Below are 17,510 nucleotides of genomic sequence, written 5' to 3'. Positions count from 1 at the left end.
TTTTTAGCTTTTTAAAAATGAGAAAAATCTTATTTTCTGCTCTTAAAAGCTAATAGCTGAAATAAGTAGTATGCGGAAGGGTTGGCAGCCACGTAGTTTGAATTTTATATATCTTTCGATACATTATAATCAAATCGGAAATAGATCCAATTATTTTATTTCAACGAACGAGTTTTCAGAAAAGCGGAATATATATATATGTATGTAGTGCTCCTTCTCATGTTTTCTCGTAAACTCTTGAGCCGTGGCGGTTAATTTATCATCATATTGCGTTTCATAGTATTTGCAGTCATACTTTAATCCTTATCTATAAGGATGACAACATAATGAATTTTCTATACTTTTATTGAAGAAAAGAATAAGGAAATCTGTTTACAAATTATGTCCAATTGGAGCAGAGCCCCAAGACACATCTTTATCCTTTCATTTCAAAAAGATAGTGTACACTTTTTTAACGTAACATATGTTCATGTCATGTGATGTATAAAATCCATCCAGACCTTTTTATTTATATCTTCTTTGTTAGAAGCGGCGCGCCGTAAGATCTGAAGACCAGATGGAGATGAATTAATATCTCAACATAGTTCGGGACCTAAATGGGAATTCGGTTTCTTTAAGATATTTTACTGCGCGGTGTGGATTCATTTTATAAATAAAGATTTCATCGCTATTCAACGAACTTAATATATACGCGAAGAGCTAAGTTAAGTATGTGAAAGAGAAATTTAATGTTCTCAGAAACCAGATAAGCTTATCTGTAGATAAGATATAATTCTTTTTAAGTTTAGTCTCAAAAGATCCTTTTAATTTTATTAAGCTAGTATTTTAGATATTACATATATATATAAACTTTTAGAGAATCTGAGTTTTTGATGAAAAGACAAAAGCGAAAATCCTCTAAAAAGCGGAAAAATCTCATCCCTGAAGAATGGAAAAGGTTTTTGATCATGATAGAAAATTAGAATTGTTGCTTATTTTCACCTCCATTACACCTGCCTACAAATTTCCTAATATTAGTATTTTTAATTCATTGTTTATGGGGAAAATATTTGCTACATTGAAATTTTTGCTAAAACGGGTTGCAGTCAGAAAGCAGGTGGGTGACCACTTTAATCAGCCAGCGTAGGGACCGAGGGTATGAGTCGTGGTTAAACTTTTCTACCATAAAGAGCTCGACTTTGTGCTCTGATCGTCGGGCTACCACAGCAGGGGAATTTTCTATATACAGAGTATCTGCTACATTTTAGATTTTCAAATTCACGACTTTTCATGATTAATTTCAAGAGTTTTTCATGCCTTAACAAAGTTACTATTTTCTCCGACAAAAACACAACAATACATTTAAAAAAGCTATAATAACATTCATTGAAATGGTAGGTATAACCAAAACTGTTACACTCTGCATCTTCATATTTACAGATTTTAAATTTAAAAAACAGAGTAATGAACAGAGTTGAAGCAATAAAATAGCTGAAAAAATAATAGCTGAGAAAATATTTTTTTTTCTTCCTTGAATTATATTCTAAAGATAATTTCCTTGTTCATCAGAAAGGAAAGAAATACTCCTGATTTTCCTATTCTCTTTTCACAATAAAAAAAAATTGCCAATGACTAGCTTGCTTAAGCTAGAATTTTAAATTGATAAAATAAAAATAATAAATTAAAAATAATAATAATTCTGAAATCACAGAAGTTTAAAACGAAAGAAATTATATTTTTTCCTTCATTTTTTGAAAGAACACCATAATTTTTAAAGAACAGGATAGAAACATTTTATATTTTAATAAAATATGACTGAGAGTGGGGATTTTGTTACAAATTCAGATATCCGGAACACCATGATAATGGGGGGGGGGAGGAATCACATTCTAAAAATAAAATTTTTTGACGACCTAAATCCATGACTTTTCATGATTTTTTTTAAAAAAAATAGTTAAAACCATGACATTTCATGACAAATTTTGTTCAATACCGAAATTCATGACTTTCCAGGTGCGCGGATACCCTGTTTGAACTCTGAGTTGCAAGAGCAGCTATTTTGGCTGAATGGATTTAAATCCTTACACAAGGGTGATTGTGAGTCCAAGTCAAAATTCCGGAAAATTTCTTGAGTTTAAAAAAAACAAACAGTTTAAATTGAAAAACATTTAAATAAGGTTTTTTTTCCTTTTTCTCATTATTTCCTAGTTTATTTAAAATATATTTAAAATTTTACACATACCTATGATGACCTGGAGAAGTAATTAAAATTTACAAATATGTCTTTCCTTCTTGAGTTTATATTATAACAACTATTAACTGATAAAAAATGAATATTAATCATGAATATAAGCTTATAAAGTATCTCTCTGGCTCCCCCTTACAAACAAATAAAATAAACTGTGTTTTTATGTGCCACCTTTGAAAATCTGATTTCCGGAAACTTCTGTGATCAATGATTTTTTAAAACGTCTGGACCTTTGATCTCCGGAAACTTCCGGCTCACTGTCAACGAAAAATCCGGAAATCCGTACTTTTTCCGGAGCACAATCAGCCCTGCTTACATCGAATCCTTCGCTTTAAATCGCAACACGAAATAAATTTAAATAAGAATTTAAAACAAGTTTCAATAACAACCATTTAGAAATTGAAGAATATAAATTTGAGGTTGTTGACAATTTCGTTTACTTGGGTTCTGTAATCAACAACAGGAACAATAATATTACAATGGAAATACAAAGGAGAATCACTACAGCCAATAGATGTTTTTAATGGAATTCAAAAATACATAAAATCGAATGTAATTCATAGAAAAAACAAAAGTTTTATTATATAAACCTCTTTTAAGATCGATTTTAACGTATCACCTGGACCCTTTCTTGTACGCATGAGGCTATGTTGAGTACCTTTGTGAGAAATGTCTGGAGAAGTATTTTTGGAGGAATTTTTCACTCATATAATGGACCTGACATTATTTACTTCATTAAACGACAAAGAATAAAATGGGGCTGGCCATCAGAAGGGACAAAAACCGTATCACAAAAAGAGTGTTCAATGCCAGACTCGTTATACGCTAGTTGGCACACGAAAAAGAGGCAGGCCGAATTTGAGATGGATAGATCGCCTAGAGAAAAACCTTTTGGTCTTAAAAACTAAAAAAACACTAGAAGGAAAAAGGTTAGTCTACAAAAAACTTCTTGAGAAGGCCAAGGCCCACCCTGGGCTGTTAAGAAATCAATTATGATGAAGGGAGGGGGAAATATAAGATTAACTTCTTTTTTCTAGCACTATTCTGTGGCGATCACTGTAAAATGGCATGAGTTTAAACTTATAAAAAAGTTCAATCGAAAAATAGGTTTATTTTCAAAACTTAACATCACATTTTACAAGGAATCGGCATCCTTTAAAAACTCTAGGAAAGGATCCTTGAATTTATTCTTTTTTCGCCAAGCAATTATTGATGCGTCCTTGCTGCTGGTCTTGCTGTTCTAAAACAAAAGAAATAATCATAACAGATGAATGTTTACAAAGAAAGTAAGGAAAAACATTTTAAAATTACTTATAGCTTAGCAAGCATTGGGTGTTTTCAACAATGCCTAATATATTTAAGTCAGAGTTTTTCTAATGAATGATATTATAAATGTTTTTTTTTTTCAATATTGTAACAACAAATAAAAAAATTTCATGTTATGCCGTTTGATTATTTATATAGATGGGCCATTCTAACAAAAACAGTCCTTTTCATGTTCCCAGTATACTTTTATGTTTAGTTTACGACTTATGATAAAAAAAAATTTTTTTTAGGGGAAAGTGTCTTTCAGAATGCAGGTTAACAAAAGAATAAAATTATAAATTTTCATTTATTTTAGGTAATTAAAATGTATTCAATATGTCATTCCCTCAATGGCTCTGCCCTGTAATAAATTTGAAGGCATCAAACCAGGAAAAATGTTTTCCCATTCTCTCATGTTTTTTTTTAAAGCAGGGTTCGTGATTGCTTTGATTTTATTAAAAAAAATCAAATCAATCAAATTTTTTTGACTTAAATCAGATTTTTTTGATTTAAATCAGATTTTTTTGATTTTTATTCGAACGCATTGCAAGAACTTTAATTTATGTTTAAAAAAACTTTATAAATGTTTCGTCAAAATTAAATTAATATTAAAACTATATTATAACAATATTTTAGAAGCTCTGACTTACTAAAATAATTTTTCATTATAACACATAGTTTTGAATGCATAGCAACCATTTTGAAACAAATGCATGATTGAAATTTAACGATTAGATGAAATAGAAAATATAAATTATACTTAAAACAAGGTTTCAATTAGCAAACCATAATTTTAATTTCAAATTGTAATTTCTTTTTTTTTCATGATTTTTAAAATGACAAAATCAATGTATCAGATTGTGTTTATAAATGTAGTCATTCATCAAAAAATAAATATTTTATTTATATATTTTTATATTAAAATATTAATTTTAAATCCTATATCAAAATAGATGAGTTAAGCTAAAAATTTTTTTTTAAAAATCTATGTGCTCATTGGAATTTTTTTCCCACAAAATTTCTTTATAGAAAATCTGATGAAGAAAAAGATACTGTAAACAAATTATAAGAAAAAAAATACCAGTTAATAACCCTACTGCTTCAAATAGACTTTGAAAGGGAAGAATTACACTATAGCAAGAAAAAAATATCTGAATTCATCAGCCTTTTTTTTTCTTCTTTCAATTTTTGGCTTAATAAGGGAATTTTTTTTTAAATATAACCTCAAGCTTTAGAAATATACATTTTCCACCAATAAAATATAGTTTAGATTATAATTCTATGCCTTTTCAATCTAACGGTAGAATTTTAATTAACATTATTTGCACTTTCTTTTTTGAAAAAAAATCATGTTTATTAATTACTTTCTACAGCTATGCAAGTTTATATTAAGATAGCATTAAATGTTTACTTTAATCTCAAGAATCAAAATATTTTTAAAAACGTAATTTCTAATGTGTTGGAATTTAACACACACCAAGAAAGAAATTTCGTTAACTAAAATTAATTAATGCAGCAATTTATCTAAAATAAATTTTAAAACTAAGAAAAGAAAATAACAAAATTATCAATTATTTAAAACACTGTTTTTTAACTTTTGATATCAATATATATATACATAAATAATTTGTTGATTTAAATCAATGATTTTTAAAAAAAAAAATCATTTGATTTAAATCGTGATTTAAATCAAGATGATTTAAATCAATGAACCCTGTTTTAAAGTAAAATAAAATATAACTCTATTGCAAAAGTGGATAATTATAAGTTGCTTTCTTGTATTAAAATAATTGTATGTGATTGATTTCAGATATCAATTAAGCCTATCTTTTATTTTTTAATTTTATTAAATTTGTCATTCTCTCACTAATGTATAAAGTGAGGGAATGATTCTAGAGCATTAATTATTCAAGATGAGTGTATTGTCTAATTTTTTTTTCTTAGTGTTTCTTATTTTTAATAAAAATAGAATTAAAAAATACAGAACATATAGTATTAAGTCCATCCTAAATTGTATTAAGTCCATCCTAAATTGTTTGAAATATATTTTTTTAAACTTGAATCTGTAAAATTTTTTACTTATCTAGGATCAGAAATAAACTATCAAAATGACATTAATCCTGAAATCAGAAAAAGAATAATCGCAGCTTCTAAGGTTTAAGATCATTATTGAAATCTCACTTAATAAAAAGAAGACGAAAATTTTACTTTATAAGGAATTAATCAAGTCAGTTTTGACTTATGCTTCAGAGACATGGACTTCAACAAAAAGGGAAGAGAAGTTATTATCAACCTTCAAAAGGAAGGTCCTATGAACCACCTTTGGCGCTATCCTCGACAACAACAACTGGAGAAAAAGATATAATTTTGGAATATATAAGATCTTTAATAGTGATGATATCATTAAATCTATTAAACTAAGTAGAATGAGATGGGCCAGGCCATAGAGTTGATATAGTAGGTAGAGGAACCAAGTCCGCTTTATTCCTTCCGAAAAGACACGCCACAGATAGCAAGCAAAGAGTTACAATCACGTGATGGAAAGAGTGCAATACTTGGCGCAGTATCACAAATGTTGGCGCACTAAGTTTTTAAATAGCTTTATTTCGATATTACCGATGCGCAAATAATCGGAGCATTTGAAAGAGAGAAAAAAAATATTTTCGTTAATCATATTTCTTTAATATTATTAAATGGGTTTTTAAAACATGAGTTTTTTTTCTCTTAACAAATAATTTTTAATTAAAGTACTGCCTTTATTTAAAAAAATTCAGTAGTTCTCGTCTGTACCCTTAACACTATTCCTTAAAATTTATTCATTATATAAAAATAAAAAACGATATTCTGCATCACTTATATTTATTACTATATTCAGAAATTTTTTTTTAAATGTTTTTATTGCAAAGACCTATTTAAAAAAAAATTACTAATATATATTGTAATAACTATTGTTATTTTTTTAAAAAAAAAATAATAACTTCGATACAGAAATCAGGATTTTTTTTAAATCTACCAGGGCTTAAAATGTGAATTTGAAAATGTTGCCCTTCTTTTTTAATGAAACACAAGTTCGTTTAAAAAATTAATTTAATCCTTACGTTTTAAAAGTTCACTGTTAGATAAAACAAATTGTAAAATTAAACAGATTGTCTGAAAAAAGTTCGATGCTTAGAAATAACGTTAATGTTGCAACACTTTTATCATTTTTATTTATGCTCACCAAGAGACTGCTCGAGAGGTAATATCAAATTTCGGGAAAAATAGCTTCGGGGAAAATAAAACCCGTTTTTAGTAGAACAGATTAGTTAGAAAACATATTTTTGATTAAATTTAATTACGTTTAGAATTTTATTTATATATTGAATACATTAAATTATTTATACAATAAAGATTATTTACATTATTAATTTAGAATTTTGACTTCTTTTTTTCCTGACACTTAAAATAGATATTTTCAAAAATAAACTGCTGTTGCATTTTAACTTAATACTCAACAATTTGTCTAAATATGAAATAAAATATTTATTCTAATATAAAAGTTTTCAGCTCCGAATAGAGAAAAATATAAGATTAAAAGCATTAAACTAATCAAAGAAAATAATAAAAGAGTTTAATTAGAAATTTTGCTTTGTATTTCATGTACAATCTAATTCCATAAATTACTAGGAAGTTTAAATTGTACACACAAAGAGACTAGTAGAAAAGTTTTCGAAATTTAAACAAAAAATACTTAAATAAAAGAGAAAGCAATTAGAATTTTTACTTTGCACTAAATTTAGATTGAAACTAATGACGAACTTATAATTAAAATATCTTACTTTTATTTGTGATAGAAATTGCAATTTATGCAACTTTTTATGAGGTAAATTTATGCAACTATTATAGGTCAATGTATATTTAATAATTTTTATGCAGAAAACCAGTATCTGAAAAAGTAGCAGTTAAAAATATTTTACTTTACAAATAAAAGAACCATAATCATTTTATGGACATTAAGAAAATTACAATGCCCATCCATAAAAAATGTAATTTTCTTAAAAATAGTAAGTGCATTTAAAACTATATCTTTTAGCCAGCTGCAAATTAAATATATACAATCTAGATAAAGGTAAAAACAGTTGAAATTTTACAAGAAAGGTTCACGATGCTAAATCTTTGCACCACAGCCAGCTGTTAGCCTTGGCCGTCTGAGCAGTTTATTCCATACCAATGCATAACATGCGCTAATTTACTGCACTAATTTACTCCTATACAACTTATCCACTTCTATGTTATGTTTTCTAAATTTGTTGCACTAAATCAAACTAATTCTACGCTTTAATATACTAGTAAAATAAAGTATTTCCAATAAAGCAACTATTTTTAAATAAAAAGAAGATAAACAAGTACTTAATGATTATATTAAATATACCTTAATTTATTTTCTAAATAGTACATAATTTGTATTCATTTTATGTATAGTAACAGAATTATATAATTTTATTAAAAATTAACACTAAAACTACTATACACTATTTTATATTTAAATACTAAAAATATTTCATAGAATTTAATTATTCATCAAACATATAAGAATATACAAATAATTTGGTTTTTAAGCATTCCTATGTAATTTAAAAAACACAACTTCTTATGTACTTTATTTTTTATTTAAATATATATATTTAAAGGAAACATTTTAGAACAAGATAAATATTGGGTTTTAGTAATCAAGATGTAAAGATATACAAAATCTTCAGAATATACAGAAATGATATCGACATTTAAAGAGAACTAAAACAAAACCGAAAGTTTACTCAACTGTTCCTTGGCGCTAAAGTATCTCGCCAAGGAAGCCAACAAAGCTTTGCAGCTATTTCAGCTAAAAATAGAATATATATTGAAATATACTTAAACATTATAAGTTTAAAGTTTAAGAAACAATAAAAACTTATGTTAAATGCAAAAAAAGTGAGCAAAAACGAGCGTAATTGATTATTAAAGCAAATAAAATATGATTATCAGAGCATGACTGAGTATCGGAAAAATTTTAAAATCAATTTTAAAATAGAAAAAGTGAAAAAAAATGTCGCCCTTTCTTGTAAAAAGTTATCGGACAGTCCCTAGAAAACTTTTCCGTGCAGCAAAATGCTCAGGACTTTTGTACCATTCTTATTTCTGAATTAAAAAGACAGACAGTTAATTGCATCAGACGATCGCAATGCTAAACGAATGGACGGGAATCGAAGCGGTCTCAGTGAACGGCAAGTTTGGGCTACAGTCACGTGACTTTATCTTGTCCACGGGTCGGGGGTTATTCTACTCTCTCTACCCAGTATTTCAACTCTATGGGCCAGGCATGCAGTGAGAATGAGCCCAGAATGAACAGCAAGTCTAAGAGTCTTTAATGCAACCCCTTCCAATAAAAGGCCCAAAAAGAGATGGAAAGAATGTGTGTGGATGAGGATTTTGCCATCGTAAAAGTAAAGAACTGGAAATCAATTGCTGGGAGAAGGGCAGAATGGGAAAAGCTTCTGAGGAAGGCCCAGGCTCACAAAGGGCTGTTGTGCCAATGCTGATAGTATTAAGTCTAATTCTAAGGTCATTAAATAATCATTTAATGGCTTGAGAAACCTAACATATGATCAAGTAGATAAAATTATCATAATATTGAAAAATTTTGCAAATTACAGGATAATCATGAAGAAATCTTTTAAACTATTTTCTACATACTCGGACTATTTTATATATCATTTGTGATTACTATGTGCTGGGTAGGACTGGGCGATAAATCGATGTACAGCGAAATATTAATTTAACGCATAGATCGAACGTCTAAATACTTTGGCATGAGGTCCTCCGCTCAAAAAGGCTGTAGTTCAGGCATTTTCATAAATATAGAACACATGCTTTAAGAATAATCTATATTTCAACTTAACTATGGGCAGGGGTTTGTGAAAGGTCCGGTTTTTGTAAAATTATGAATATAAATTAAGCGTTAAGTCAGATTCTCTCAACCAGGGTCCTGTTTTTGTGAATTTGAGCAAATTCCGGGTCCGGTTATTGCAAAAAACCTTTACAAGGAGTTTTTAAATTGTAAATAGATACAAGATTATGCTCAACACTGTAAAATTATAATTAAAAAAAATTAAATTTTCAAAAATAAGCAGCAATTGCTGTTATGAAATTAGAGATGCAGCAAACAAATATTTGGTCCTATACAGGGTTCATACAGAGATCAGCAGAAGAAATCCAAGGAGTCCAAAATTTAAAAACTTTGTGTAAAAGATAACTAGACAGTTTTTTTTTTTTAAAAATTAAAAAGCAGTTATTATAAAGAACTCGCAAAAATGTTTATTTTGCATAAGATATTTTTTTCTACCCCTTTTGAAATAAATTTTGACTTTGTTAAACTAAAATAAATGTAGTTATCACTTTCACACATAAATACATTTTCCAGTTTCAAATATTTGATTAAATCTTGTTAAAGTACATAGTACAGATGTTAAAGATTAACATAAAAACCAACCAATCTTATATTTTTAAATTTGAATCTTAAGAAAATCTATGGCATTTTATACAAAAAAAAAAATCACAGTAAATCATTAAGTTCACTTGTAACATGTAAAATTTAAATTATTTGCTGTTATTTTTTTCTTCTAACTCTTGCAATTCATTCCCCCCCCCCTTTTTTTTTTCCTTTTTAAACTATTAGATTTTGACAGCTAAGTCATATCATTTCGTTTCCCTGCTTGGACAGCAAATTCATCAGCTGACTTAGTAAGTTCATCTATGCAACGCAATAATCTAAGGAGTTTCTAAGGACTAAATTGGAAATTTAAGTAGTTCCAAGTACTCCTTGGAGACTTTTTTTTATTTCCAAGGAGTTTCTACGCAGAATACTCATTTCGGACGAATAATGGAAACAAAATCACTCACATTTTTAATAATTTCAATTGACATACTTTAAATAACACAACTTAGTTATGTATCACTTCTAATGTGTTACGCATTAAGTAAACTTAAACAATTCTTAAATTTATAATATTTTTTTTAAAAAATTGACAGAAGTTTTAACAAAACAATAATGAAGATAAACAAATTTGTGAAGGGTTCAATTAAAAGATAAATTATTTTGTGAAGGGTCCGTTTTTAAGTTAAAATATTTTGTGAAGGGTCCGTTTTGATGAAAAGATATTTTGTGAAGGGTCTGTTAACGAACCCAAATTTTCTTTAAAACAGACCCCTGATGGGAAAGACAAAAGAAGCTTGCTTAAAGAGAAAATAATATGATCAAAAAAGAAGGATGAAATCAAATCCAGATTCCTTTATAATTTCAAAAAAGAAAGAGCAAATTAATACCTGAAAAAAAAAGGATAAGTGGAACCTGCCCCCCAGATAACCAGTCAAATTTAAGGGTGAAGAAGAAACAATGGAAGAAAAACTTCAAAAGACTTCACCCTGTAACTACAGGGTGAAAAAACAAGCTCTAACAGAATCGAGTAAAATGTAAATGAGACATCATTGAATAATAATTTTCCAAGATCTTCAAGTAAACAAAACACATTAAGAATTTTTATGCATAATAATCTATATTCAAGTAAAGTTAGTTTTAAAAGTTAAAAATAGAGCAAATTTGAAAAAAAAAAAAAAAGAAAGATTAATGAATATAAACACGTGTGTGCATTAAGGTGAAGGTCACATGCTATATTTTAAAAGGAATGATTAAAATTTTTTTTTATTAAATCATTAATTACAGGAACAGGGTGGCCACTCAAATCAGATTTCAAATTTCCCTGATTTTTCCAGGCTTTCCAGATAAAAATCTTAAAATTTCCAGGTTTTAGTTTCTTTATTCTAATAAAGTGTAGGCAAGAAAAGTGTCTATATTATAAAATATTTTATTCAAAATGTTATTTTTTTTTAATATATCTTGAAAAAAATAATTTATTTGAACAATTTGGCAAGATTTTTTATTCATTTTTTTAATGTTTTGGTACAAAATTTTGAATCAAAAATCATATATTGACCAACAAAAGATTAAAATTAAATATTAGTTAGTTCTTATAAAAAACCTTTGTTTAAAATTAAAATTTGTTATAAAAGGTTAAAATGAAATAGAAAAAATTAGCATTAATGCAACAATTGTAACAATTTGTCAATAAACATTGCTGTTAGCGATTGTAAAAAAAAAATGTGTGATTGGTTGGTTTGCTGAGAAAAATAATTCACAGATTTCTTTTAATGGGAATACAAAAGCTTTCAGAAAAAGAGTGCAATATAAAATCTATTATTATTAAATTATAAGCAACTAATTTTTGGAGAATTTTATAAAGTTAAAAATACAAAAACATTGTCAAAATGGAAAAAAATCACCACGAAATCATTGGGACAAACTTAAGCCATAAATGGAACAGCCCAAGGAAAGAACTTAAAAACAGAAGCTAATATCCTAATCCCTTCTTCCACCTCCACCACAATCTTTCCTAAATTGCATAGTCCCATAGCGGTCAAAGGTTTCTACATTCGTTTAGCAACCGTGGGAGAATTTTACATTGCATTCTAGTTTAACAGAACTGTAATGGAGCAAATCTTGATGCAAGCAAAGTATCGCTAAGTTGATGATATTTCAACTGTTTGGAGATACATTTCCGTCTAAAAAAAAGTGGGTATGATGGATGAAATAATTTAAATTAAGTATTTAAATTAGTAAATAATTTAAATTAGTGAAATTAAAAAAGTTATCAAAGAAAAAATTTCCAGCTTTTCTTTAAAATTCCCTGATTTTTCCAGTATAAAAAGTTAAAAATAGAGCTAATTTGAAAAAAAAAAAAAAAAAAAAAAAAAGATTAATGAATATAAGCACGTGTGTGCATTAAGGTTAAGGTCACATGCTATATTTTAAATGGAATGATTAAAAAATTTTTTTATTAAATCATTAATTACAAGAAATAAAGAATAAAAGCTTAAGTTTAGGGTAAATTTAATGAATAATAAAAACAGGTAATAAAAAGCTTACATTGTAAAAAATTTTAAGATAATCCAGTTTGAGGAAAGCGTCCTCCTCCCTTCATGCGAGTCAGTTTGGAAGTGAGCATGAGAGGGATTTCCAGGGGTCTGTCCGGGTTTTTTTTTTTTGAGAGGTAGGGTGACCCGGGGTAATCCACGATCACTCAGTTTCTGGGGTAAATAATGATCACTTAAATTTCATTTGAAAAAAATTATTTTTTTTTTTAAATTTGAGACATGGACAAGAATGCTTGTACATTTTACTAAAGTATAACTACATTTACTTAATAGTAATAGTTTTTTGTTTAATCTAACAAAATAAGTACCTTTTAAACTGCTTTCTGTATTTTCCATTTCAAAGATGGGTTTCATAATGCGCACATTTCCGCAAAGATCCCCCTCCTTATCTTAATAATAAATATTTTGAGTTACTTTCTTTTTCTTTGATATTAAAATAGTGTAAGCTTTTGTTTAATTGTTTCACATCTACTGTAAACATTATAATTAATTACAGGAAACTATATCAAATGCTGCCCCCTACACATGGGGTAATTATTGATCACTGGGGTAATTCCTGATCGTTGTTATTTCTTCTTATAAATAGTATAAAAAATAGCTAATTGTCTTTTCTTAAATAACAGTTCATATTTATTAAGTGGAACAACTATAAAATATATTTTAACTGTAATCACAAAATTTGTTTTTAACTGTATACAAGACAAATGTGTTCTGATTTTCACCATTGATGGTTTGTCTTACCTTGCTTCTATCTTAATTTTATGTGTGTACATTGTTAGCATAATTTTTAAGTTCATAAATTAGCCTAATATAAATAGTGTAAGAAATTATAAGCCTAAGAAGAATACTAAGCTTCTAGAAAGCAAAATTAGTGAATTTCTTTTAATGATTGAAAATGAAAATTTCAGTGTGAAAGCTGCTGTCAGAGCTGTTGACATGCCTTACTTAACTTTATACTCTTACTTAATGAAGTTAAAAAATCTAGCAAAGGTAACCTATGCAGGAACTCTTTCTTATATTCCAGCAGAACATGAGAATGAGTTGGCTGCTTGCCTAAAATGTATGGCGGAATGCAAAGATTTTTGGAAAATTTAAAGTGTTAATCTTTATTCGTGCTATTAAATAAATCGTTTTATTAGCTACTTAAACATATCTCTTTGGTTTATTTGTCTGATATTGATGTCTTATTTGTTAATTACCACTGTATAATTATTTTTAAACAGCCCCTTCATTATAAAAACTGGTGATCAGTAATTACCCCAGAAGTGATCAGGAATTACCCCCAGAAATGATCAAAAGAAGGGGTAATTCCAGATCACTAAAAATTTTAAATTCTAATTAGATTTTCAAACAAAAGAAGGTAGCATAGGACTCATCTCATATAGCCTCAAACTTCCAGTAAATATTAAAATTCCATCTTGAATAGTTTTTTCACAAAATAGATGTTTGTATTTTTTGATCAGGAATTACCCCAGGTCACCCTACCTATTTTGTGAAAATTTAGACTTAATTTGTGAAAATTAAAAGTTATATTAGAAACTCAACACAAAAATATTGTAAAATACGAGAATATTTTAAAAAATATCAAATAAAATAAAAATCATTTATGACAGGTAAATTTCTGTATATTTTTCTCCATATGAAAAGGATAATTTTGTTATTGCAAAATTGTGGGCTTAAAATTGCACCCAATTTTAAAATTCCGTAAGAATTATTTTCTATAGTTAAATTTCAGCTTGAATTTAATAAAAACATGCAATTAACAGTACTAGGACTGAAAGTTATTTTCATCATGAGAACATTTTCGACTAGGTCATACAGAAAAAAAAATGTTTCATAAAAAATAAAGGTCTGTTAAAATAAATTTACAATAGTGTTTAAGAATTGCCTCAATTGTTAATAAATTTACAATAGTGTTCGAATGTTTATACTAATAATGTTCGAATTTTGACTTTTTGTAAAGTTTACAAAGGGAGACCCTCGTTGCTTCATTTTAAAAAACTGAGCTAAAATTAAAAAGCTTGCTTTGATGTGGCATGAGCGACCGGTTAGGTTTACCACATTGCAGTATCTGACCAAACATGTGTTACCTTTTCGTAAAAGACATCTGACAAAAAAGCTCCTTTTTTCCCTAGATTGCAATTGAACGAGGTTTGCACAAGAACTTGATTTATTAAAAGTATTTTGTGAAACTACCGTTTTTCCTAAAGTTGAATTTATGAAGGTACCGCTAAACGGTAGTAAATATACACTGGACAGACCCCTGATTTCCAATCAGTGTAACCGACTGGGTTTTCCTCACTTCAGTTCGTTTCAGAAGAGGGGACTAGGTGGTTGCTGAGGCACACCACAATGAACTTGAAGTATCTGTTAAAAAAACTTGAACTGAACGTTAGAAAAAGCGATTATACAGAACTAAGAATCGAGACCAAAACAGAATGACACTAAGAAGTCGTGTAAATAAATTTCTGAGGAAGGAGTATCACCATCAGTTTGCAAACAATTGGTTTTTGGTGAAGCACTTTGTTTGCAAGGAGGAACTAATTTTAAAACTTTAGCAAAAACTCAGAGAAAAAAGTTATTTCATAGACTTTTAAGTGGAAAAATTCTGAAAAAAGTATAGAGCATTGTGCTTTTTGAAGCAATTTCTGAAATATAGAAAACAAAGAATGGCTTGAATCAAAATTTTAAAAAAAAATAATGTGCTCAGGTAAAAAGGAATGCATCACAAGATAAAGAAGCAAACAAGAGTGCTTCATGATACACTAAGAAATCTACATAAAAATGTTTAAGTGAAACCCAAACTGTCGAATCATTTGTCCAACTTTTTGTTGAATGCGCCTGTTTTGGGTAAAACAAACAACAATTAATGATAGAGATACATGTAAATGTATAGTGCATGCTAATATGGAAATGGTTATCTCAAAACTTTATGAGATTAATATTACTGAGTCATCAGCATGCTTCATAAAAGCAATAACCACTGTGATGATTGTTTGTTCAGGAAATGTCCTAGTAGTAAAGATAAAATAAAGAGTACGATGATGATGATGAGGAAGTTGTCAAGTACAAAATGTGAATCAATTTTCAAGTGGAGTACAAATGAAGTAAAACATGTTCCTATGGTAAGTGACGGGCCATCAGCAAAATATAGAAACAGAAAAATGTTTCATCTGATATCACAACATATAAAATAGCTTACTACTAGCATTTTAAACTTTAATTGTGATTCCCACTGTGACGATTGTTTGTTCCGGAAATGCCCTAGTAGTAAAGATAAAATTACGATCAATCGAGAGTATGATGATGAGGAAGAAGTTGCCAAGTACAAAAAGTGAGCTAATTTTCAAGTGGAGTACAAATGAAGTAAAACATCTTCCTATGGTAAGTGATGGGCCATCAGCAAAATATAGAAACAGAAAAAAGTTTCATCTGATATCACAACATATAAAACAGCTTACTACCGGCATTCTAAACTTTAATTGTATCAATCGGGAATCCGGACACGGAAAAGGAGCTCCCGACAGAATCGGAGCTGTTATTAAAAGAACAGCAGATACTTGTTTCTGTATCAAAAGAATATTGCTTATTAACTTTATTTGAAGATATAAAAAAAATGTGATAAATAATTCAAGGGAGAAATAAAACCATTCATTGGCACCATGAAAATTCATCAAGTTACATACAGTTCAAGGATTAACACATTGAATTTACTCTCTCTTATGTTTTGCCTGTGACGCATCAATTTTGTATGATCATTAAAATTTGGGAACTGCATATGAATTTGGGTCTGTAATCTCTGCTGACAAAAAACCAAAATACAGAGGTGTTCAAAATAGGAGATTAAGTGTTAGTTGAGTATAAACAAATTTTATACCCAGGAGAAGTAAAGACCTTGCATTTAAAAAATGTACTAACAATTGATGCAATGTTTTCAAGAATTGTAGGGAAATACAAACAGAGTGTCTGCTACATTTTAGATTTTCAAAATCATGACTAATTCCAAGAATTTTTCATGACTTAACAAAGTTACTATTTTCTCTGACAAAAACACAACAGTAAATTTAAAAAAGCATCATTAGCTGAAATTATAGGTGTAACCAATACTGTTACACTCTGCATCTTCATATTTATAAATTTTTAATTTAAAAAACAGAGAAAATAAAGATTTGAAGCAATAAAATAGCTCAAAAGTAATTTTTTTTCTTTTTTCCGCAGAATTATATTTTAGAGATACTTTTCTTGTTCAAAGGACAGGAAAGAAATACTTCTGATTTTTCTGTTCTCATTTCGGAATAAAAATAATTCACCAATCACTGGCTTGCTTCAGCTAGAATTTCAAATTGATAAAATAAAAAAATAAATAATAAAAATTCTGAAATCACAAAGTTAGATAATTTGCTCTAGAAATGACGTTTTTTTTCTTTCCCCCTTCATTTTTTGAAAGAACACAATTTTTAAAGAACATGATAAAAACATTTTACATTTTAATAAAATATGACTATGAGTGGGGAGTTTGTTACAAATTCAGATATTCGGAACACCAAGAAATTAGGGAAGGGGTAAATTCCAGTTTAATAATTAGATTTTTTGGCGACCTAAATTCATGACTTTCCATGACTTTTTTAAAGAAAAATAGTTAAAATCATGACATTTCATGACAAATTTTGTTCAATACCAAAATTCATGACTTTCTAGGTGCGTGGATACCCTGTACAAATAGCCAAAAGATGTACACAGGGACATGAAAACAGACATCAAAAGAAGAATTCTACCACCCATTCCATGTCACAATCGTGGCAGCTAATTCTAATTCCCGAACATTCAAAAAACTATTAAAATTTTAAAACTAAATTATAATATCTATTAAATATGCTTAGTATATTTTCACATTCAAGCTTGAGATAGCTGTAATTTTTGAAGTTAAATAAAAATATGCATTCAAATAAAATATCATTCCCTCATTTTTTAA

At 28.2% G+C, this 17,510-nt stretch overlaps 1 protein-coding gene across 2 annotated transcripts in view; it reads right to left on the bottom strand.

The window, feature by feature from the left end:
- Positions 1-2,729: 2,729 nt before the first annotated feature.
- Positions 2,730-17,510, bottom strand: part of LOC147806633 (uncharacterized) — a 35,908-nt gene continuing 21,127 nt past the window's right edge. The window contains exon 4 of one of the 2 annotated variants that reach the window (XM_087169593.1): positions 2,730-3,467. In XM_087169593.1, coding sequence (XP_087025719.1) covers positions 3,363-3,467 — 105 coding nt within the window. In that variant the 3' untranslated portion in view covers positions 2,730-3,362. The remainder of the gene's footprint in view (positions 3,468-17,510) is intronic. The other variant, XM_087169595.1, reaches the window with a different exon arrangement.

This window comes from Parasteatoda tepidariorum, chromosome 8, assembly GCF_982258835.1.
Source record: "Parasteatoda tepidariorum strain Cologne lab strain chromosome 8, Ptep-v5.0, whole genome shotgun sequence".
NCBI classification, from domain to species: Eukaryota; Metazoa; Arthropoda; class Arachnida; order Araneae; family Theridiidae; genus Parasteatoda; species Parasteatoda tepidariorum.
This window is presented reverse-complemented; position numbering and strand designations above follow the sequence as displayed.